Source organism: Corvus moneduloides, chromosome 2, assembly GCF_009650955.1.
Source record: "Corvus moneduloides isolate bCorMon1 chromosome 2, bCorMon1.pri, whole genome shotgun sequence".
Taxonomy (NCBI): domain Eukaryota; kingdom Metazoa; phylum Chordata; class Aves; order Passeriformes; family Corvidae; genus Corvus; species Corvus moneduloides.
The window spans coordinates 103,306,111-103,331,424 of NC_045477.1; the positions used below are offsets into that span (position 1 = coordinate 103,306,111).

A 25,314-nucleotide genomic window follows, 5' to 3' on the forward strand; every position below is an offset into this window, starting at 1 on the left:
TGTCTTTTCCAAACCACTCCATGCGCCTTTTGCTCTCCCTAGTCAGCAAAGTAATTATCCATAAAAGCTGCTGTCCAAGATCTTTCAGTTCTGGATGTGTCTCTCAGAAGCAAGAAAAGATGTTTCTAGGCCATCTGCTGTTATTGTTTCTGCATATATATAGTACTTCAGGTTACTGTACTCCTCATATCTGTGGTTTAGGATCCACTGTAAATTACCTTTCAGAATAATCCTTTTGAATTGCCAGGTTGAGGGTGTTGATTTCAGACACCACCCCTCTATGTCAGTGCCAGATATTAATTCTGCTAACTCTAGGTGCTTATTCGTTAGCAGGGGACTACTGGGACTGGTTTCCTCAGTGCATCAAATCCATTATTGCAAAGTGATCAGCTATTAGGGGAGGTCAACTTGAGTAACCTGTAGCAGGGAGCAATGTTGTAGAATCAGTGGGGCAGAGATGTTAATCAGGACACCTATGAGGCACTTCCCTCTACTGACTGCCTAGGAAGAGTAAGCACTTAGTTTGAGAGACCTGCTTTATTAAGGAAAGGTTAGTTGTCATAAAAAATATGAGGAATTTCCTTCCCTTAATGCTTTTAATAATATCTCTTAAAATAAAATAATAGAGACTCTGACCTGTTGGAGCCAGAAGTAGTAAATACACGTTAGTGATACTGCATCTCCAAAGAGCAGCGATTTTAAGACTTGCAGGTGAAGATTAGAAATATCAAGGTTCAACAACCATCTTGCAAAATTCTTTACCCAACTGCAGCACTTTCAGCCTCTGTGCTGCCAGTTACAGAATGGTGATTTTATATGTCACAAATTAAATTCCACAAATATTTGTCCACCTTGATTATCCTGGGGCAGGAGAGCATGAAATAAAATCCTTTCAGAACTAGCGTTCCTAAAATTTGGCAGTACTCTACCACAGTGCAGAGGAGTATTCCTATTACTCAAGTATTCATGACTTGCATGTTGGAATGAGCTGCTTTATCATGTAGATAGAAATGCTTCTGTGGGCTAAGGAGATTAAATATCTTTCTGAATTGTGCTTGAACTGTGGTCCTCTAATAAGGCAGGGTTCACTGAATCATTCAACAGAAATCAGAATACTTTCCAGAGCAGAGAATACTCTTTTTTTTTTCCCCAGCAGCAAAAGGGAAGACACACAAATACCGTTGCTGCACACTGGTAGGCTTATAAAGCCTCTCTGCAGGGACACATAATAGCTTATGTAGCCTTAGGAAGAAGAAAAGGGAAAAACAAAATTAAAATACTGGAAAATAAGATTGCCCAGGCCTTGCCAGAAAACTGACTAAATAAAACTGTTGAAAAACAAAACATAACCCTTTTAGAACTAGCAAGTAGGATATTGTATTTGATAGCCAAGTGACTGAGTACATTATTCACGGGGTCCAATAACAAACTGGATTATTGCAATGAGGGCAGGACTGTCCTGGAGTCTTACATAGCAGAGAAGACAGCTCTGAAGGAATTTCCTACTTAGCATCTGACCCAATGAAGCAGTTCTTTAAAGACTTGTGTTTCCATTATTGTTAATTATCACAGTTAAAAATGTTCCTTAACTTCTGAGCCTCATCATTAACTTCATTAATTTTCTAGCCAACATATGCAAAATTGTCAGTTTTCCAGACCTCTGAAGAAGTAAGGATGTATATTACAGTCACAGCTGTGTAGTGGCAAAAATTACCCTGATCTGAATTATTTCTTAATTACTAATGTGAAAGATATGTCTCAAAAGTTAAAGAATGGCTGTACAGGAGTAGCTGGGTTCAAAACCTTGGCCAGCCATCACATCTCAGCTTGGCACAAAAGGTTCACAGGAGATGGGGCGCATTCCTCAGGCATGCCATGACCCAGAAGAGCTCAGAGCTACTTATACAGGCAGAGAGATATTTGCTTTTACAGTTGAATTATTTGTGTAAAATTAGGCTAAATTATTGGTAAAATAATACACAGAGATCAATGGAGTTCGATAATTGCTTGGTCAATATTTGCACTTGAAGACATGTCAAGTGTTGAAAATTTGCCTGGTATTCTTAGTATAAATAATTAAATTGTTTCACTAGTGCCAGAAGAAAAGTTAATACTCTCTTGTGATGGATTTCTTTTTCAGTAAAACATGGCTTATCAAAGCAAAAATAGATCTCAGGATTTTAGGCTTTGAAGAAAGACTTTTTCTCCTTGATAGTGTATAAGAAAGAAAGTTTTGGTTATTACTTAAAAAAAAGGAAAAGCTAACACCTCAGGTATATCAACAATGAAATTTCATCTGGACTGTATGAATTCTTGCAAGTGTAAGAGAGATGCTAACTCTGACCCAAGTTTCTACTTACTGCATGTAAATGAAAATTGCTTTCTGGACAAAACAAGCAATCCAGGGTGCTTTGTTTTGGTTGGTGTTGTTGTTTTAAAAAATGGAGGAGAGGAAGTGAGAAAAAAATTCCAGTAAACTTTTAAAGTGTAATATCTTCCACTCCATGGCAAATTGATTTCTGAACCTCAGAGATGTTTTTCAGTAGAATAAAGATTTATGCAAAGTCAAAATAAATACATTATTTACAGGTAGGTAATGATAAACTCTTCCTCCTCAAAACTTTTTCTAAGCAAATCAGGGTTTCAGCCTGCATTAGAAACAGCTCTCTAGAAAATAATAAGTCTATAAAATACATCAAAATCCTGATGCTGCCTCTGTCTTGCTCCATTATGTCAGTACTTATTTTGCCACTTTTTCAGACGGCATGATGTAAGCAGGCAAGCTACAGACAGTTACTGTAAGTTGCCCCAGACTATCTCAGTTATGGTAATGCCAGTTTTAGGTATGTAGTGCAAAATGTAGACGGCGAGTGTATGTATTTTAAGTAAAACTACTCTGAAGAAACCAATTTATTGTGACAGGTATAATTTACATATGTGTTAGCATTTTTTAAAAAATACAGAGAGCACAGAAAGAGTTGGAAAGAAAAAATTACTTTTTAAAGGTTTTTAATGCCCTGGTCTGTTCAGTGGATTTAGGGAAATGTGGTTGGATGTACTCTGGGCAGTGCACAGGAGAAGCAACAAAATTCTCAGGAGGTTCAAAACAATTTTACTTGAGAAATTTGGAACATTTCAGTAGAATAGGGCCCTCCCCCAGGTGAGCTTTTGCTAATTTCAGCACCGAAGTCACACACCTGCGTTTTACACAGAGCCAGAACATTCCCAGTGGCCCCATGCAGTCAGATGCTCCCTTTACACTACAGGCCAGCGGCTCTTGTTCCTCCGGTCTCCTGCAAGGCTGTAATGTTGTCTCAATGAAAACAGAAATACAGTCTTTTACACTGTTTGCTGGGTCATCATGAGGAGATTTCAACTTACTTGCATAATTGCTTTTATAGATCTGGAGACTCAACGGCCAGGATATGGAATCTCAATGAAAACAGCAACAGCGGTTCCACTCAACTAGTTTTGAGGCACTGCATAAGAGAAGGAGGGCATGATGTCCCCAGCAATAAGGATGTGACTTCATTGGACTGGAATGTAAGCTAACTTCTAAGACTGTGTACGGTTTTTAACTGTTTATATTTAATTCCAAGGCAATTACAGCTGCTGCTCCATATCTTTCATATCTGAGGTGACCAGAAGCTCTGTCCTAACCTACTGACCTCTTGTTTCAAATACTCATAATAGGCTGAACTTTCCCCTACATGCTGTAATTTTCCAGGACTGGTGCCATCTTCAAGCTTAACAATGATATATTTATATCTCTGTTTTAGGAGCATGGCTAAAAATAAACTTTGCCAGCTTTAAGAACAAAGATTAAACAAGCAGTGTATGTAATAATGAAGCCTCATTAATAATGTATTTGCATCTCATAGTTACTTTATTTTGGCACGTAAGGAGATAAAAGCACCTGTGAAGCTTTTTCTGAGGTTGAACTCTCAAGATCCTCTCTCATTTGAATTATGCTGTCCACAGCAAAACGTGTTCACATTATTTTCTTTATCTTGGTGGGAGCATATGTAGTTATTCTGTTGTTACCTATCCACCTTCTGGATGAAACTGTCTCGTCTGATCCCTTTTTTACTTTCATCCTGCAAAACCTCCTAGCTTAGATAATATGCTCCTTCACAGAGAAGACTGAAGTGACCAGAGAGGACAGGTATTGTTGAGAATTCCCAGTGTCTGGGCAGTGTCTTTGGGCAGCTCTAAGGCTGCTTCATGTTGCATTTTTGCCAGAAGAACTTACAAGACCCTGCAGGAACCTTAATTACTTTGAGATAATTTTCATTCTGTCTGTTTTGCTGATATTAGTACAGACAGAGTGATCACATTAGTCTTGTTTTCATAGGAAAACAGATTAATTAAGTACCAGAAGGGATTTTCTGCAGTTATGTACAGTCTCAGTTGCTGGCCAGAGACCAGGATTGGATTAATCTTTACTGCAGTTATGTCCTTCAGGTGAGCTAGCTGCTTCACAAAGTAAAAGATAAGGCCACTGCACAAGTCAGCTTTCCCCTATGTATTTTATAGTTGCACAATGGAAGAAATTGGTGAATAATACAGAAAGTAGAGGTAGGTTAAGGAAGCAAATAAAACTCAAGCTTATGTTCATTACTTGTTTCCTGTGGATATCAGAGTGAAGAAAAACAGTTGGGAAAAAAAATGAATCAAGGAGCAAGAAAAGTAATTGAAAGAGGAAGACATTAAATGAGAGCAGAACAGTTAGGAGACAAGTTATCCAAAATATAGGGCATCCTCTAGTATTTCCTGTAATAGTTCCTTACCTTCCAGACTTCATTGGTACTTCACTTGCATTGTGCTAGTACTTAAGGTAAGGAAATGTCCCTAATTCAAATACTTCAAGGGCTTCCAGCTTACTTAGAGTTTCCCAAAGAATGTGAATTGCCACCAACAAATTTGGATAAACTGTACATCTAAGTTCCTGAGCTTTTCTTTCTCTCTTTTTGCCCTTTATCACCTTTCTTCTCATGACTGGTCCAGATAAGTGTATATCACAGTGAGCTTGACTTAGGTTATGATATTCCCCCCCCTCCATTATTATATATTTGAGTTAAATCTATAACTGCTCCAAGTCAATGTTTTTGGAGGGTTGGAGTAGACATATGTTTTAAAGGATTATTTCATGCCTTTTCCTAATTTTCTATTCATCAAGCTAGAAATGCCGTCTGCCTTTATTGTTTATTTAGAACCACAATATTAATTTTATTTCCCTGTGAAATTTTCACACTGGTGGTATTAAATTACTTCTTCTCTGGTTTATGTGACTTACAATAAGAAAGGTTATTTCTAGAGGTCATATTCAGATCATGCCCTTTGATACTAGGGGTAGGATTCATCTGCTGTAGCTTTAACCATCCTAAGCTAGTCCTCGAGACTCACCTTAAGTCATCAGAAACAGAGACACATCCCTTTGTGTTGGGTTGGGCATAATCTAAAGCAAATGAGATAATGAATTACACTATAGAGTTGTAGTTGTATGATGCTGTTAGTTATGTAGGGAGACCAGATAGCACTCTTAAACTAAGTACTAACTTCTGCATGTCTGGAGATAAATGGGATGAATCTCACTCTTACTTCAGGTTCTGAAATGTTGAAAGACTAAATACCCTGCTTCAACAGTGTCCATCACACCAGACTGCATAGTCAAGTTCTGTTTTAGTTATTCTCATTCTGGCCCAATCACACCAGCATCACTGGCTGCACAGGACATATCCTTCTGTGAAAGGTTCCTTCCAGAATACATGTAATTTGCTGATTAGATTAGTGGGCTTTTTTTCCTCCTAAGTGGGTCCCATGAATCCAAATTTTCTCAGGCTGTCCATCATGGTACTGTGCCTGTGAGCACATGTGGGAGTCTGTGTTCAGACAAGTAGAAAGCAATTCCTTGGTGGCAGATAACATTCAAGGTGTTAACCCTGAGTGTAGGTGGCTTAGAGCCTTCTTTCAAGTAGAGGTTCCTGAATTTCACTGAACTGGGATTTAGTCTGGGTTTAGGTCATCTGTTGATGTTTTATAGGTCCTCTATGTCTAAAAAGTAGTATCTGTTTGTTATCTGGAAGAAGCCCATAGAACTTGTTATAGCTTGTTTTCTTTTTCTAATCTCTTTGATTAAATGGCTCATATCTGATGGTATAGCCCAATATTTCACTTTATGTTAGAGGGTTTTATCTTCTCTGGGCTGTCTGCAGTAATAACCTTTAGTTATTAGTAATAACCTTTAGTTAGTTAGATTTAAACCTTTAGTTTAAATCATAGCATAATCTGTCTCAGTGAGTGGACTCAGAATTCCCATAAATCACAATTAGCAAATCTTAAAAAAGAAAGAAAAAGATTGGTTGAAACATATTTTATCTCATATCAACCTTTGCCATTTATATATGTTCCAACAGAGTGATGGAACACTATTGGCTACAGGCTCATATGATGGTTTTGCAAGAATATGGACAGAAGATGGTAAGTCAAACATTTATTGTTATTAAGCACCAAACAGCAGTGAACTGAATTTGACTATTTTGTAAAGAAATTGTAATAATAACCTGTTCTTTATTCCAGGTAACCTTGCAAGCACCTTAGGTCAACATAAAGGTCCAATATTTGCCCTGAAATGGAACAAAAAGGGGAATTATATTTTAAGTGCTGGTGTTGATAAAGTGAGTTTTAAAAATACATTATTCTAACATAAAAGTGTGCTGATGAGTGAGCTTGTGCTGCTAAATTCCTTAAGATTATTTTCTTCTTCAGGCATCTTGTAGAGTTTACATTTCTTTAATATATTTTAGTGCATGTTGATTACATTTTTGAGGCTGTATAAATGTATACTGTTCTCATGGAAAATACTTAACTTTAAAAAAAATTGTGTAAAATTGCATCTTAGGTGTGTCTCTGTTAAGGAAGGAACTGCTTCCAGTACTTACATTTGTAGTTTTATCAGCTAACTATTTACAGGAAGAAAGTGATCTTAAAGATACCACACCTTTTAGCTCATCTAAGTGTTGAAACTTTTATTTGAATAAAATATATATGGCTTCCTCTGGAAATATGCAAAAAAATTATAGTTCTGGACTGAAAATCAAGCAAAACAGTTTTGCAAAATAGTTACAGCTGAGTGCACATTAGAGATTAAAATGAACAGATGACTGATGATGATGAGCACAAATCCATTAAAACTGAAACTGGAAAGTACACAGAATTCATCTTGCCTAACTTTCAGTGTCTGAAAATTAGATGCATATGTCATCCTTGGCCTCCTTTATAAAAATTCAGAGAGAAAAATGGTGCTTCCAAAGGATAGGCTGCATGGCCTGTGTTCCAGTGAGATGCACTGACAGGGCTTCTCTCCAGCGGCTGGCAGGGGGAGTCTAGCTGAGGTTTGTACGTTTGTAGGCTCAGTGAATCCCTATATTTTCATATCCTTGTGAAAATGGAAACTTATTCGCTTTAATACTGGCTTAAATTCAGCTACACTGCTCTCCCAATGGTAGTTCCATTACGCTGGGAAACTTACATTCTCAATAAAAGCAGCGTTTCTTTAGGTGATCCATTATCAGCAAGATGATGCATCCTTAATTTATTTTCTGGAAGTATATATTGCCAATAAATTGACAATTCACTCAGAAGGTGGTATTGAGCTCTACAGGGGACGTGCTCACATGTGCTGTGAGTATGGATTAAACCTGTAGTAAGCCAATTACACTTGAGTCCGTACCACCTCAGTGGCAAGAAGTATTGTGTACTCTGCTGATAGAAAAACATTTCACTTGTTGGTTTAATTGTTAGAAATGGGGTTCAGGATCATTTTGAAGTAGAATTCAACTTGCATCTTTTGAAGGGGGAAAAAGTGTTCTTTAAAGATGGGAACTGAAACAGCTTTTTCAATATGCGTATTAAAAATGTGTGGTGTTGTCTTCTAGTGCTATTCAGAGAGGATATGCCCATCCTTCATAGTTATATTGCTTCTTCTGTGGGCATGATACTTCTTTATCTACACCTAGATTATTATTCCGTAATATCTGGAAGTGATTCCTGGTTTTCCCGCTTTTGAGAACACAAGGCTCTCTGTAGTCAATAATTTTATCAGTTCATCATTTGGAATTGCTACTTAGTGAGGGTGCTCTTTGGGTTTTTTTCTCTGAGCTGAACAGTCACTAATCTTTTTTTCCACCCTTTCTTTGGATGCAGACAACAATAATTTGGGATGCTCACACAGGAGAAGCTAAACAGCAATTTCCTTTCCATTCAGGTACTTTTTGCATAACTCTTGTTAGGAAAATGAAATGTAGTTTTTAATTCTGTCAATGTACTTTATCCATATCTGCCAGAGAAAAGTTTCAATCAAGTTTTTTTGTGCTTTGACTATCCTGAGTATCATGGCTGGTGGGTTTATTCTCACATCAGAAAGACGCAGTTCTGTGAGAATCAGCTTTGAAAGTCAAACTGTTTTTAGGAGAGGATTTGTACACCAGCCATGTGTACCTAACTGAACGGTCCTGTTGTTATCTATGTGCTTGAATAGTACCAGGTGGTGATTCATGAAGAGAACTTTCAGTGGAGGTGTCTGGGATCTTTTCCATTCTCTGCTCCTGTTTCAATGAAGCTGATTTGAAGCAGAAGCAGGCAGATCTCTCATGCACCTTGCATTCACCACTGCACTCATGAAGGTCCTCAGAATTTCTTAGCTTTTACTTTTAACTTGAAATTCTTCAATATTTGCTTTCTCTGATTATTGGAAATCATTTGCCAGCCTTGAGTTTCAAAACCTTGCTGCACCAAAACCCTGCTTGGATGGTTACTTGTAGATCTGTTTCAAGAAGACAGGAGATGTCACAGATACTAAATAATCTTGAGTAACAGACAGTCACTGACATAATCTGAAATTCACCTGAGACCAGACTTGTAAGATGATGCCTGAATTCATGATCCGTAGTGGCTGAGTTGCCATAGTGAAGAATTTTAAGGGGTATAGTCAAACTGAGTTTAAAACCATGAGAGCATTCTGGATTTTGGTGCTAGAGGTGTTCATCTTCGTAGTTCACTGTAACTAATCCATTGTTAAATACAGCAGATTTTCACAAGGTGCTGAATGATGTTTAAAAACACGTCTTTTGATACTAATTTTAAAACATTATTTTGCACATGCTTTTAAACTCAATTTCTAGTTGTTCTTATTCTCACATTTACACAGATATTAATAACATGCAATAGCAATCTAAATGGTTATTCGACAGCAGACAAAAAGTATGTCCATGGACACAGCAAATCCATACTCTGCATTTTTATCACTCATCTCCTCATTTATTAATGCAGCTGTCAGTTTAGAGGAGTTGGTGTCTGCTGACAGATTTTCTCACTGTGGCATTTATTTATCTACCGTAACTGTTCCGTAACAGCAAACTTTACACATAGAGTGATTCAGTTAATGAGACTCTTAATCCTTGGATCCCTAACTAGTAATCTAGTTGTGGATTCAGAACTTGGTTGCTACTTCAGAATCATATTCACTGACATGTAAGCTGTCTTAGCAGTGATGTGCATCAACAACAAGTCACTCTGTTCCCCTTTTAGCAAGTTGAAAACTCAGCTATATCTACCAATGCAAAATGTCCATGTACATTAAAAGATTATTTTAAAAATTCTTACTGCACACACTGTCTTTGGACTGTGAGACACAACTGAAGCTTAGATATGGAGAAGCTCATCTTTTTAATTTTTTTTCACTATTTCAAATATGTTTTCATAGCAAAGTAAAGCAGTTAAAGGAAATACTATTATTAAGGAAATTGCTGACAGGAGAAAGCATATATCCTACAAAACCTTCTTAAAATCAGCCAGACTCTCTACTCACTTTGTCCTTGCAAGTCTAAAGCCACAAAGACCTCACCTTTGGGTCACCAGAACAAACTGAGAACAAATTCATTTCTATGTGTGGAATCTGAAAACCTTGTCTACACAAGGATTAAAGGTGGCGTTTTAACAATTAAAAGTCTTGTCCAGTCAGGGTACACTTCCTTTAACACATACTTCTTTGAAGTCTGGAGGTAGTTGGCCTGGGAATAACATAAGGTTTTTTTACTCTCTGCTTCTTTACAACAACTGGTTTAGTTTACACCATGTGGACTAAACTGTCATCTTAAAATACATAAGGAAGACTCCTTTGTTTGGGTGTTGAAGGCCTCCATGTCATTGGTGTTCCCATGTAATTTTTAAGGTTTTTTGGTCAAAATATGTAAGTTTGCAGATAAGTAGCTTCTAGGATTTCATTATTTTTTGCAAAACTATGAATCATCATAGGGCATTTGATCAAAATACATATTCACAAAACTTATTTCTTTAAAAAGGAGCTAAATAATCCAATTTTGACATCTGCTGATAGATACGGACTGATGTCTGCACATGCAGGAACAAATTGTTTAATTGATACCAAAAGAGGTATTTGTCTTACCCCAATTTTAGCCATCTAGTTGTGTAGTGACAGGACAAGGGATGAATTGATTAAAACTGAAAGACAAAAGGTTTAGATTAGATATCATTAATAATTCTTTACTGTGAGGGTGGTGAGGCACTGGAAGAGACTGCCCGGAGAAGCTCAGGTTGGATGGAGCTCTGAGTGATCTGGTCTAGTAAAAGGTGTCCCTGTCCACAGCAGGGGGGCTGGAACTAGGTGTTCCTTAGGGTCCCTTCCAACCTAAACCATTCTATGATTCTGTGATCCAAGTGCTCTGAATCACACCTAAATTTGTTCTGAAAAAGCTTAAATTAACAGATAATTATTGTAACACTTTTATTGTTGGTTTTTATTTTAGCTGCATTTTTTAAGGATTTGTTGCTGCTTTTATTATGATATATTATGATATTCTAATTGGTTTTATGCAATTGGCTAGTGTCCTGTGGTTTTGGAAATACTTTGGCAATTTTATTATTTACATCAAGAACCATGTTTGGTTGAATTTTTCGGACCACTTTATGCAGTTACTTATCCAGTAAACATATGGTTGAGTCCACCAGTAAATGAATCAGTGTTAATTATCAGCACTTTATGATTCAAATTATGCTGCAGTGTAAATCCATAGCTTTAGGTGCCAATAGCTCTCTGAAAATGAGTTTTTGACTCATACATATCATACTAGATACTAGCCCTGAAGGCATATTGCTATTAATGATGATAGACTTTTGTTTGCTTTGAAATAGTAATACAAAGCTTGCATCATAAAAAGAAAGACAAACAGGCAGTTAAAGAAAGATCTTTTATTGTTTCCTGATCCTCATTCACGTTCATTGGAAAATTCAAAAGTAGTCTGCCTTCCTCACACAAATTTCCTTTATATTTCTGCAAGGCAGTAATTCCTTACCTGTCGTACAGAATTACTGATCTTTCTCATTAATACTGAAAAAAACTCTAGTCTGTGAAACAATGTTAGCCCTCCATTCTCATTTAGAGAGCTACCTGATGATTCAGAAGGTGATATGGATCTATTTTGTTTTGCAGTTCATAAAAATTATAATAGGAAAAACATATCTAAATGTAACAGGCTTGTCAGAACAAGTATCTTTTCACCTCTGTATTACCAAAGTATCTTTCTAAACATGTTTGAGTAAGGAATTTCTTGGTTTCATTTTAATGATAAATTTGCATTGTATCTTTGCCAGGAAGCGACTCAACTTTGTTTCCTATATGCTGGTCTCATTCTGGCACACTTGCTTTTAACAAGAGTGTGCTGAGAATGAAGATTTCTATATTTTAGCAAGTCTTATGTCATCCTCTGGAGGGCAGCTAAACTCTATCCTGAGGGAAAAAGCCCAGGCAGCAGTCATAGAAACACAAGCAAGCTGTTTGTCAGGAGCTCCCTCCTGCTCCTTCTTGTACTCTGCAGTCATGTGCTGGAAAAGTGGTTTGGGGATTTTTTGCCATTCTTTTTGCAAAGTGTGTGTGTGTTGCACACAGGCACTATTTACATGCTCATGTGTTCTCTGCACACAGATTTTTGTTAGTTCAGTGCTAGTTAATGCCAAACCCTCTACAGAAACTCTTCCACTCATTTCAGATGAGGATGATCAATGTACCTGCCTAAAATCAGTCCCCAAGCAAATTAAACTGCATTTTAATATTATCAATCCACGTGCCTGCATAGAATGATAGGTTTGTATCAGTGGTTGCATAAAGCTCTGGTGCCAAAGGACACAGCCACCTGCTCCTCCACCTTGCCATGTGTTGTGTCTGGCATTCACAGGAATATCCTTGTCTAACCCAGATGAAATTATCCACATTTTTTCTGGGTTAGTTTTCTTTCAGTTTCTTCACTGAACTGGCTTACAGAGGGATGAATTTTGGACATAGCCCATGATATGTGTAGCTGGGAGCAGAGAGGGTGGAGGTAGTGTTTCACCCTGCTTATGTAACTTAACCCAAAAGATTCTCATAAGTAGATGCCATGCAAAGCATCCAGATTATCCATTGGAATAGAAAAAGTAATTTGTGCCCTTCAGACAGTCCCTATAACTGGCAACAGGTGACAGACCAAGAACTAGCCTGTAGTTTGTTTCATCCAGATAGGTGATAGGAGGAAGATTATTTGGGATAACTGTTTATTTGTCACAATCCCTGATGTTCCTTCTGTTGTTTGTATTCACAGCTCCTGCTCTGGATGTAGACTGGCAGAACAACACTACTTTTGCCTCCTGCAGTACTGACATGTGCATTCATGTATGCAGACTTGGCTGTGATCGTCCCGTTAAAACCTTTCAAGGACACACAGTAAGTTTAACAAGTCCAAAATGTTAGTGATAAAGTCACAGCAATGTGTTGTAATGATGGCAGATGATGTGTTTGCAGGGTATGTTCTAGCAGCAAAGGTGTTACACCCTGTTGTTTCCCTAAAAACATATTCCTTGGGAGTGATTCACTGCCTGTGAGAAGGGATAAATGTTGTAAATCACTGTGGGAGGCAAAACCTCTGACTTAAACAGTGAGTGTGTTTCTATGTAGCATGAGCTGCAGACTAAAGGCACATTCATAAATAAGATTCTGGTTTTTGCTGGCTTAATTTCCTTTACTAAATGAGAGTTGTGAATAAGGAGAGAACAGTTTGCTTCCAGCCATTGTTCAGTTTTAGAATCAATTTAGACATAGATTTAGAATCTAATAAGATATATTTAAGATGTATTTCCCTGCTCTTTTCTTGGTGGTATTTAATGACTGTCAAAGGTTACTTTTTTTATGTTTCATTTGTGAGAAAATCTGCTATCATATACTGACCCATAATTTAGATGTTAGCTCCCAGAACTTGCTATCTCCCCGTTGAAGAAACACTGTGCATTTGGAGACTTTTATCTTAGTCTGTGGTTAAACTGATATTTCATGACAGGTTGTACGTTCCTAACAACAGACTGGTGCTTTTTATGATTATATGAAACGCACCATTTTGTACATGATCCAAATTTTCACTTCAAATATATCTATACTTGCTTTTAATTATTACTATAACATGTGAAATATATAAAGCAAAATTTAAATATTTTTAGGATTGTTTTCACTGAGACCCTGAGCCAATTTATCTTTTTAAGACAACAGTCTTTCCCTTTTTATGAAGTGCTTTTTTTCTCCTTATCTATAACCCTGGAAAAGCATGGCAAACTTACTCATTATCAAGGGGATACACTAGGCTTAGTTAAGTACAAAGTGCTAGAAAGACTGATAGAGAGAGCATCCTAAACTGTTTAATTTTCCATCATGGAATTCATTTACACATAAACCTCTCTTTAGAGAGACCAGCATTGTTGTAGAGCTATGATATGAAGAATTACCAAGTCCACAAAACTTTACATCCCACCAGGATCAGTATTTTCTGTTGAAAATTCATCTCTCTGAGTCTACAGAACATTAATTAAAGAAATGCCTCCATTTTAAAAAGAAGCTAATGCTGTATCAGCAATCTGTCTGGTTTAAGGGTTTATTTAAATCCTAGGATATGAAGAGAGGATAGGAGAAACTTTGTGCCAGAACACACATCAGAAGATTGTTTGTGTGGATTTTCACAAGCACAGGATGGTTCCACTCCAAAATGCCACTTAAAAAGCGTGTTGGGGTGGCAGCACTGCTTTTGTTCACCTCTAAAAGCACCCAGCACTGTAATTTGTGGATGAACTTGTTCCATGCACAAACCTTGAGTGCCCTCTGTTGAGGGCCCAGTACAATGCAGTAACTGGAATATTTGCTTAATAAAATCACTCTTGATTTCAGAACGAAGTGAATGCAATCAAATGGGACCCATCTGGCATGCTACTAGCATCTTGCTCCGATGACATGACATTAAAGGTAAAATAATTTCCATTCCTGCTGTTCAAATAGTAAGGACAAAAAATTATGTCTCTTTTTCAGTCTTTTCCAGAATGATAGTACTGTATCTCTTCAAACTCTGCATGAGCAGTAGTTTCCATTTTGTCCCATATTTCCTAAACCAAATCTGAAAGATTGAACACAGGGAAGCAAACCCTGGGGAAATTGAGGCATCCTATCCAAATAAGTGTTACATGACTGATATGCCACTGTCACAGAAAAGTCATCATTTACATATAGATAATATAGAACTTCAGCAGCCCAAAAGCCTTTCTCATTTTACTTTTCCAGCCACATCAAATCAAGGCTATGTCTGTGTAGCAGTAGCTGTATGTAGTTACAGCAAAGCAGTCCTGCTGGATTGTTGGTTTATGCTGGTTCCTCGAAGAAAGTAAATATCCCAGGAAATACTTGGTTTTGTGGATAGAATTGTACCAGTAATAATTTCCTAGCACTGTGATTGTGTTAATTAAGATTCAGATCTCTGCACTGCTGATTGACACAGCTGAAGCGTGGGACATTTCTAGCATGACACTGAGACAGCAGCGGAATTTGCAGATAGGAGTTAAGTGAATGTCAGCGTTATGAATATTTCCTCTTCATAGACTGACTTCTGCTCTGACTCTGCCACATACCCACTGCGCTTTTCATCATTCTGGATTCCAGATGTGTTCTTGCAGACTAGTGAGAGCTGGAAATTTACAGAAAACAGGGCCAAAAGGGAGCACCTTGTCTGTCACACTGCCACAAAGCAGTATTGCGTAACTATTCTTGCTCTGCTTAAACATCCTGACCCAGTGGTAGCACATCTTTTTGGTGCCCAGTTGCAGGCTGTGTTTTAAAAACCACCATGGCTCAGTTCAAATTCCTGACCACTGAATTTGGCACAAGGGATAGTGGTTTGCTATCCCTGGCCTCATGTGTTTATAAAAACCTTCAGTGATGGAGACTTCAAGTGCTCCAAATTAAGGCAATTATTCTTCTTCCTTTTCCTTTATAAATCATTCCTCTCCAACTTCTTTTTCTTCTCTATTTTTGGAATTCGTGATCTTTTCCTGTAACTTCTTGGAACATGCTGCCTGTCAGCCATAGAACATGGCTGAGCTTTGTGTAGCATTTCCAAAAGCAGTCTCAGGTACACTGATGGGAATTCAGCATAAGAGCACATCATTCCTCTCATGGTGCAGACTTACAACAACTGAGTTAAATCATTACTACATTTTTGGTATCTCTCTGAAACTGACTGACTAAATTTGAGTTATTTTCCCTGCTGTGAATTCCTTCATCTTATTTTCTCAGTTAGCTGAAGAAAAGGGGTGCTAAATTACCTGTCATCTACATTGTGCCTACTCTTCATCTCACACTGAAGTATTTGGTCATGTAACACTGCAGAAACAGCTGACTGTCTTCCACCTTCTGTACTGTTAAAAACATGAGGAAGACAAATGGAGTTCAGGAGGAAATGGAAAATTTTACTAGCATAAGAGAAAATTGCTGTGTTCTAAGTAGCCCTGAGAAGGCCAAGGCTGTAATTTTCTTCTCATTCTTTAAAATGACTGCTGTTGCAATGTGTGAATAAAATTCAAGTTAAACTTCTTCAAATAGATTAACTTACACTTCTGTGTGAAAATAGTTACTGGCTCTGGGAGGTACAGAAATTCTTTAGTTCTTATCTATTGAATAAATGCTATTAAATATGTAACTTTTTCCCCTATTGGAGTTATTTTAATATATGTGCCAAATTGCTGCATTAATAAATTATGTGTATTCAGGTGAGTCGAGATCTCAAATAAACAAATGGTAAGAATAACACAGAACTGAAATAACGCAGCTGAGAAGAGATTAATAATGTTGCCGTTTTCCCCCTTCATTATTTCTCTGACTTAGATTTGGAGTATGAAGCAAGATACCTGTGTACATGATCTTCAGGCTCACAGCAAAGAGATTTATACTATCAAATGGAGCCCTACAGGACCAGGCACCAGCAACCCAAACTCCAACATCATGTTAGCAAGGTAAAAAATACACCTCTTTTTCTTGCCTGCCAAGAAGAAGGATCATCTTTCTGACATGTAACCCTACTATCACTTTGCCATCAGTCTTCCTGCAGACAATTCCACTAAAAAGTATCTGTGTATGTAACTCAGGGGGATGGATACAAAGGGAAAGGATTCATATTTGAAAAAGGAAAGGGAAAAAAGAAAGAAAATTGAATCATGTGATATTTAACTTTTCAGCTGCTTTGACAAAATGGTTTTAAATTTGGCATTGCACTTTCACATCCAGCATCAGGGTGTTAGGAGTGAAAATCCTGAGGCTGGTGGCACCCCTTCAGGCAGTAATGGTTTCTAACTGGGGTCGTGCAACTCACCTGGGCAGATACAGATGATTTTTGTAGCCTTCTTAGCTAACAGAGAAAAGTTTGGATAGTCTTTAAAATTCCACTTGAAAATCTGTGCAAAATTCTTCTTTGAGCTTAGGAAATATATTTACTTGTAGAGTTTCAGTTGATGGTAGTACTGTGAGATTATCTGATCAGCTCATGGGGTGTGCAGTTTGGGGAGGAGTTGTACTGAAACTGGTTTATTTTACTCCTTAGTCTGGGAGTGGACATGGAAGAACTCCACTTTCTTGGAGTTATTCTTTTAATATTTTTTTAATGCAAATTATTTCCTTTGCCTTTCTCTAAGCCCACAGTTTGGGATTTAAATGGAATGCAGCAAAAAGCATCACTGAAACAAAGTGAAAAGAATCAGTTCTAGAGAATTACAAAATTCTAATTCATTAAACAATGTGAATCCACCATGAATAAGCTCTCTCTGAAACCATTTATCCTATTAATGACAATATTTACTTGACCTTCCTGAATAACCAGAGGTAGAATCTCAAAAGGGCTTGGCCTTCTTAGGGCTACATTCAGCACATCCAGATAGGCCCTAAAGGTCTTCATACAAGAATTCAGTTCTACAGCTGTAGTTCTTAAGATAAAAAACATAAGGGCTGTGGTATATATTAGCTTTTCTGTTTGAAACATTATGTGTTGCTTAGCCAAGGGAAAAAAATCCTGTGGTATTCTCTTATAAAATTGACAGTATCACACTGCAAATTGATTAACACCCAAATTACAACATTCTTGTGTTTGAATGCTTCTTGCAGTGCTTCGTTTGATTCCACTGTTCGGCTGTGGGACGTTGACCGAGGAGTCTGCATCCATACATTAACAAAGCATCAAGAGCCTGTCTACAGTGTAGCTTTTAGTCCTGATGGAAAATATCTAGCCAGTGGGTCCTTTGACAAATGTGTCCATATATGGAATACTCAGGTACTGTTTTGCCTCATGTAAAGCACATCTGGTTTAAATGACACATTAATAGCAAAAGCTTAAGTGGAAAATGTATGTACCTAGGTCATGCATGACCTGCCTGCCAGGGTGAACCTGATTTTATTGGCTGGCACAAATCCATGGCAGGTGAGTCACTCAGGTGCAGTGAGGTGACCGCCCAGAACAGTTCTGCTCGGTCTGCTTTGTATGCTAAAACACGTACCGTGCATGAAAATAGGTACATTGCTTTGGGTCATCAGCTTTTAAAGCAAAGGTGTGGATTGATTCTTCTAAGTTAGGGATACTTTTATTTAGTTACAAAGTGAGTTCAGCTGTGAGTCTGATGCTCCTGGCTTAGACTTTGTGAAGAGGAGATACAGGGGACTGGTGATACTCTGGAGAAAAGTGGAACATCATAGTGCCACAGATGTAGTTCTGGATACTGATGCCTCCTGAATTAGCAGTAAACTTTAAAGAGGAGCACATCAGCCTGATTCCCCAGGCTGTTACAAAGTTGACAAAAACAGATGTCTTGAGCGTCCTCTTGTTTCTGGAGGAGCCTGTTACTCTTCATTATCAAAGACCTGTTTCCTAACCAGTTTCCATCACTGTATGGAGATGGCCATAGCTGGGTGACCTGAATAGCTCCCCCTTTTAATGTAGTGCCACATGACAGAAAAAGAAGGGGAACTTCTGTATCCAACGTCTGCGTGCTGTTTTGCTTTGTAGAGCGGAACTCTAGTACATAGCTACAGAGGCACCGGGGGCATCTTTGAAGTCTGCTGGAATGCTAGAGGAGACAAAGTGGGAGCAAGCGCATCAGATGGATCGGTAAGGATCATCAAACACTGCAAAGGTTGGGTGGAGATTTCTTTTCAGGGGAGCATCAACAAAAAACAGGATGCTGTATTTGCCTCTTGGGGACAGAGCCAAAGGCAGAGGCAGCTCAAGACATAAATAAGTAGCTCTGTGTAGTGTCTTAAAAACGCTCCTGCTTTGAAAGGTTTTGAATACTAGGAGGTGGTATTCCTGTTGGAAATGAAGAATGCTTGTGGAACAGGTGAATACTGCTGAAGATGAGAATGACTTTTAAATACATATTTGACAAGAACAACAGTGGTGGTGTTTCTATCATTATCTGTCAATTTTTAATGAAGATCAGATCATAGCAGTCAACTCTGTAACAAAGTTATCCTGGGGCTGAGTTTGATTCCACAGAAGAATATTCCTATTCCCTTAAATAGGGATAGCTAAAGGAGGAATTTTTCAGCATGATGCCCAAAGATTTTGTCATGTGGTAAGGGAGAAATACTGCTGTGGAGATACTGATTATTCCTTACTATTTTTTTGCTGTTAATGTTACTTCTAAAAAAATTCAATTGTAGCATGATCATCCTGTGAAGGACACACACGGCTGGCTGACATAACTACTTTGGAGCAGTATTTTTCAACTCTCAACAAAGAGAACACCTATGACATGATTCAGTTGTTTGAGCTTAGTTGTGCCATCTCAGATGGTGCCATGCCTGGCTGGCAACAGCTGCTCCAAATGGGCACATGTCCACTGTCATGCCTGCCAAGCCTGCATCTGTTTTGGATATATTTCAGAAGTGGAAGTGGATGTGATATTCAGGCAACTGAATAGATACCATAATCTTATGGGATGTACCACCAAAATGTTTGTTTGTAAACCAATGAAAGCCCAGCTAAATGTTAAATCTATGGGTTTCACTTGGGCTTTCTCCCATTTCAGTTTATTCCTTTACTTGTGTGCCTGTAAACCAGTACTTGAGACAGGCTGATTTGAAGCTGGGGAGTGTAACATCCAGCTGGCTGGCCCCCTGTGCACAAGGTGTATGAATGGGATTTCCACACCACCTTCACAAACTGTTCTTAACGCGGGGTCTTCTCTCTGCAGGTTTGTGTTCTAGATCTGCGGAAGTAAAAGTGAAATGTTTTAGAAGAAATTTCAAATGGACCAGCAGTGAATGTGTGGGGAGAAGCAGTCTTCAAAACTATTCTTAACAGCTCCAGAACTGTACAATCTTGAACGAAGTTAGAGTGTACCATGAAACCAACTCTCCCTGGCCACAGGTGACTTGTATTTTGTCCGTAACCTTCATCAAGGAGTAAAAACGCAGTCACTTCAGAGGGGGAGGGAATGGTTTCCACCTGGAACATTCAGCCTTGGAAGCATGAAGCCACCAGCTAGGCATTGCACTGTTTGGTTTGCATCTGAGAACTTACTCTGATGGCTGGGGAAAAAAAAGCTGTGCCAAAAAAAAATTAATAAAAAGGAAAAAAAAAAAAAAAGGAAAAAAAAAAAGAAAAATGCTGTGATAAACCAAAAGGGAAAAAAATCCTCCTCCATGCGGTGTTGTATTTTTTCCTTCCAATTTGGACACTACAGTTGCTCTCCCAAAGGACGTTCAAAGACCAGTTTGTACTGATGAAATGCTCAACTTTGTAATCACAACACTTTCTATTTTCTAGACTACTTTTTTTGTTCAGTGGTTTTTCTATCAGCTGGAATATTACAGCCTGGAGGATCCCAGGCTTAGGGTGAAACTTTTGTTTTGCTTTTATTTCTCCCTTCCACTCCCAACTTTTCCTTCCTTTTTTTTCTCCTCTTTCTTTTTGCCCCCTTTTTTTTTTTCTCTTTTCCCTGTATGCCCATAGTAGATGCAGCCAGGTGGACATGACAATGAAAATTTTTGACAGACTGCTTCTCCTCTCTTCTACATCTTCCTTTTCGTTTCTTTCTCTCACTCTAAAAGAAAAAAAAATCCTCCATGCTTCAGATCTTAGCGTCTCAAGGGCACTTTCAGCAAATTGTGTAATAAGTGCTTTATATAAGAATGCAGTGCTGGGGAAGATTTTTACAGGAGAAAGATGACTTTTAACAGAAAGAACCCAGTGTATTTTTGGAAAAAAAGTATTTTTTATGTTAAACAGTTTTAAAAGCCTAAAATGGCCACAAAATAGACCAGTTGTGTAATTCAAGCAAAAAGAATGACACAGAGTCCAGGGAACATGAAAGGCGCAGTATCCTTTTTCTCTCCTCTCTCAGAAAGTGCTGTAAGAAAAAATGGTGTTTGATACAAAAAATACCAGTCCTTTACTAAGGTCCTTTTCCAGCAGCCAGCTATTTACATAGTCTCATTTCTTTTTTTTTTGGCTGTTTGATGATGTAAACTTATTCAAAGAGATTCAGAAGCCTGAGACTATGAATATAGCGTTCATTTTCTCTAGTCCATATTTTTGTTTGTTTTCAGTAACCAGGAGAAAATGCTTGTGTATCTGCTTTCCTCTAAAGATAATTCAGATTTTGACAGAACACGGGTTTGGCCACCTGTGGCCTTGCTGAGCAGTGCTGTCTTCCACTATTCATTATTCCAGTAAGTCACTGGGGTTTTACCACTGACTTAATGAGACCAGTTGAACTGAAATATGTTGACTGCCACTGTCACTGTTGAAGAATGGACTCTTGCCAAGCTCCTGTCCGTCCATGGACCACACACACCAAGAAGGCGGCTGTGCCATTGCAGCGGGTGGTGCTGCTGTCACCCTCAGCCATGCATGTGCTGCATCCTGCAAGGAAAGCTCTGGGTCTGCACTTGGAGGCTCACTGTCTGCCCAGACAGGTTTAGCCTCGAGGGTGTCCTCAGTGTGGTGCTTAGGAGCCAACCTTGAATTCATTAGGTGATGACATCATAAAGGATATATAAGTTCTATCTCAACATGTAAACCACTATAAAGTTGCAGGGGGTGAAATGATCAGAATGACCATGGAGAGTTGCCAAGCACCACCTATCCACTTTGGACAAGATTTCCTTACTGCAACCCTGACACCTGCACAGATGCCAACTGAAGACTGCATTACTCTAATTAAGGAAATGGTGAATGCAAAGAAGGACATATAGGCAGAGTTTACTGGAAGTGCTGTAAACTATAAGGCAGCCTTGGGGTGGTGTCAGACATTACTTAGATCCTCAGAACTGGCCAGGTCACACAGGTGTCTTCTCTAGCCCACAGCCTAGGCTAGGATCTGTAGGAGAGAGAAAACAGGCCACAGACCTCTTAACAGATCTAGAACCTTCCTGCCCGAAGTCTCTGTAACATGGCATCTTACCCTTGGTTTGACCACAGCTGCTGAAGGTTTGATTTGATCTGAGCAAATCCAGAGCCCTCAGGCTGAACTGGTGGTGTGAGACCTGCTGAGCCCCAAGGCATCATCATGGAATCTGAAGACTATCTTTTATTGGGAGTTTTTTTCTCGTTATGCTTGCATCTGTAGGGGATCTTAGTCCTGCCAGTGAAACTAGCCACTGCCAGCTTCAGCTGCATTTCTTAAAGATACACCTTTGGAAAGGAGAAAAGAATGGAAAGAAGTAATTGCTAAAAGTATTACTCAGTCCTGAGGTGAAAACAGTTATGTGGGATTTTGGTTATTAGTGATAGTTAGGCTTGTTTGTAATTTATCTCAAATAATTGAATGCCAGGCAATATCAAGGATTATTTTTGGTGTTAGATGCTTTTATGCATTGGTTTTAGTTTTCTGCACCAAGAGCATGGCTGTAGATCACCATGTGGCAGTTTTGCACTCTTTTATAGATAACCACATGTACCTGCCAATTTAAAGTCACTACTTTTTAAAAGAAGAGAGGACTTGCTCAACGAGAGTCTTGAATACAAAGGCGTAATGTGGTTTTATAAAGCACGGTTTGGACAATAATTTGATTGCAGTCACTGCATGTAAACAGTTAAATTCCTACGCTGCTTTTTGGTGGCATTTCTGAGAATAACAAGCAGAAGTTGCTGGTCTGTGGGAGAGCAGCACTGATGGGGCTCTGGCCTTGCCTCTGTCCCTTGAGTGACACCTGAATAGGCCAGACCTCAGGATTTGAAGAGATTAATTTGCTCAATGCTGCATGACTGGCTGGCTCCACAGCCTGTGTTTCATAGTTGTTCCCAGGATAGCTACTGTAGATAACAGGGCAGTGTCCGTGACGCCTGTTCCTTTTCCTTTTTTTTCCATTTTTTTAATTTGTCAGAACAGCACTTTCTCTCTGCTTTCCTACATGGAGGTAAGAAGCCAAGAGAAACAACATTTGAATATCAGTTGGTTTGCAAAGCTCATGTGTGAGAGAGGCTGCTGCTCCAGAAAATTTTTTATATGGACCACCTGAGTTAAAAGCAATGTATGTGAGTAGCTAAGAAAATTCACTTTTCTTCCCCTCCACAGCTAAAATGAGAGCTATTAAGGAAGACAGAAGGTGTAGTTGCAAAGGTTAATCTTAGCCCTTAGGATGTGGTTTTCTTCGGGACATGGACAGGGGGAGAGGCTTTTCGAGGCTGTAGTTCAAGGTGGATGTCTCAGCCTAGATCTGCAGCACTGTGCTCCTGGGAACTTTCCCTCCCCTCCAGCAGCAGCGCATTCCCGAGCTGGCAGAGCCTCTCCACGACTCCCCTGCAGCAGAAACTGCACGAAGCAACAGCCAGGGGACTTCTAAGATTTTCTTCTTAGAATTTTGTTTTTAGTCTTTGTAACAGAAGAGAAATGGAAAACACCTAATGTGACCAAACAGGATGAGAAACGACCCAGAGACTTGCTGGATTTTTATTATTGCTGGCTGTCTGGAACTGGCCTGGAAGTGAAAAAAACCCAGTTTCTGAAAAACCACTATACTCTGTGGGTTAGAAGGATACTGAATCTTTTATGTAGAAAACACTGGGTCCCTTATGGGGCAATAAAGGGCCTGACTTACAGGGTTATACACACATTAACCCCATGCTACATCTTAGAAATTTCCTTTTAATTTGTTTAAAAAAAAAAAAAGAAAAAAATAGCTAATTTTAGAGCCAAGTGAAGTGCACTTTGTCAAATGTAAGGGTCTGCTTTGTTTTTGGGTTTCTTTTTCTTTTTCCCTTTTTAATTTTTCCTCCTTTTTTTTTCCTCTTACTGCCTTTTTAAAAGATGTGGTTCTTTGTCAATTGCAGAAATGTTCTTTCAGCCACTCACTGAAATTCTGAATTCTGGCTTCTGCAGTTTTTATTGTCTGTGTCAGACTTGCAGCCAGACTTGGTTCTCATTTAAGCATTTCCCAGGTTCTGTTGAAACAACATCAACCCTTATTTTGTTTCTCCCCCACCCACACTTTCTTCAAATTCACCTTGTGTATTGTAGCTCATTTGTTTTAAGGAGAGAATCAACAGATCATATTCAGTGTCTTGAATAAATTGCTATATTTTGATATTAGAGAATTCTGTGCGTGTTGTTCCTTATTCTTCCCTGGCTGTTTTGCATCCTGCGCATGAGTTGGGGTTGAGTGACTAAAGTTGTGATGTGGTGGCACTGGCCTGTGGGTATTTAAAGACCTTGACCATGGGTTCGTAGGATTTCGCAATATACAGGGCATGGAGGCTTTAGCCTCTAATTTTCTTTATTACAGATTACCACACACACCACACAACTCACCATTAGCAAGTACACCTATAAGAAAGCAAATATATATATATATATATATATATATATAGCTATTACAAAGTAGTATCTGCAGCAATGATACAGCAACAATAAATTTATAGCAGCAATCAGTTGTAGCAGCACCCAATAGTAGTAGCAATTAATGGATAGTTACGTGTGTGTGCGTATATATATATATATATATGTTACAGGTTACAACTAAGTTGTTAGTACTGAAGCAAACTTGGCAGTAATATAACAGCAGACACATTTAGGACAGGTTAATTACATGTACAGATTAGACACCAAGCTTTTTAGCTCTCAGAAGGGGCCCAGCCAGCCCAGAGATAGGAGGGTAAGACAGTCCCCGACTTGGGCTCCGTGAGGGAACAGTAGAACAACAGGTTGTATCTTTCAGATACAATCCATGTCACAGAGTCTGGAGTCACCAAGGCTTCCCCAACAATAGTCCAGGGTCTTACAGACCTGTGTAGGAAAGGGGCAAGGATGTGCAGTGCCGGAAGAGAAAGAGAAGCTGATTTGGATAGAAAGTAATTTCTCTGTTGTAGATACATTAGAGGGTACAGGACACCACCACTTCAAGCAGCCAATGGATGCAGTTACTTCCTATTTTTCACCTGGGACATCCAACAGATTATGATTTCTATCCTATTTTGGGACTTGTCCTGCTCTTGCAGTTGAAACAGCCAGTGGAAGTTATCAATACATTCTTTCTCAGGATGTTATCCCCGTTTTCCAGACTATTTTTTGAGCTTTTCAGATGATGTTACTATTACAGTTCCTTGGGCTTGCACTTTCTAAGGGTATCTCAGCATGTCCCTGGTACCCAGATGCACTTCAGAGATGCTGGCTGTTCTTCTCAAGAATGCTTCTGGTCCCCAGGCTCACAGCTCCCAGGCTGGCTGGCAATTTCTCTCTCAGAATTTTGGCAGACTTCTCCTGTTTGAGTACTTTGTCCCTTTTAACCAGGTCACCTTTATGGCTGCTCACATCACATGCTTACTGTTTGATTTTATTTCCTGCCATGCTGTATTTATTGTAAATTTATACAGCTGGTAAGGAACCAATTTGTGTAAGATTGGGTTGAAGTACTTTTTAAAAAGTCTCCTTCAAAAAAATTTCCTGAAAAGGAAGTTTCTCCATATAAAA

The 25,314-nt window shown here is 38.7% G+C and overlaps 1 protein-coding gene across 6 annotated transcripts in view; it reads left to right on the forward strand.

The window, feature by feature from the left end:
- Positions 1 to 23,942, forward strand: part of TBL1X (transducin beta like 1 X-linked) — a 193,012-nt gene extending 169,070 nt beyond the window's left edge. For all 6 annotated transcript variants that reach the window (XM_032100609.1, XM_032100605.1, XM_032100608.1 and 3 more), the window contains 10 exons: positions 3,402 to 3,543; positions 6,417 to 6,480; positions 6,580 to 6,677; positions 8,206 to 8,266; positions 12,654 to 12,775; positions 14,261 to 14,335; positions 16,244 to 16,371; positions 17,513 to 17,678; positions 18,408 to 18,509; positions 19,597 to 23,942. In XM_032100609.1, coding sequence (XP_031956500.1) covers positions 3,402 to 3,543; positions 6,417 to 6,480; positions 6,580 to 6,677; positions 8,206 to 8,266; positions 12,654 to 12,775; positions 14,261 to 14,335; positions 16,244 to 16,371; positions 17,513 to 17,678; positions 18,408 to 18,509; positions 19,597 to 19,623 — 985 coding nt within the window. In that variant the 3' untranslated portion in view covers positions 19,624 to 23,942. The remainder of the gene's footprint in view (positions 1 to 3,401; positions 3,544 to 6,416; positions 6,481 to 6,579; positions 6,678 to 8,205; positions 8,267 to 12,653; positions 12,776 to 14,260; positions 14,336 to 16,243; positions 16,372 to 17,512; positions 17,679 to 18,407; positions 18,510 to 19,596) is intronic.
- The last annotated feature ends 1,372 nt before the right edge of the window (positions 23,943 to 25,314 follow it).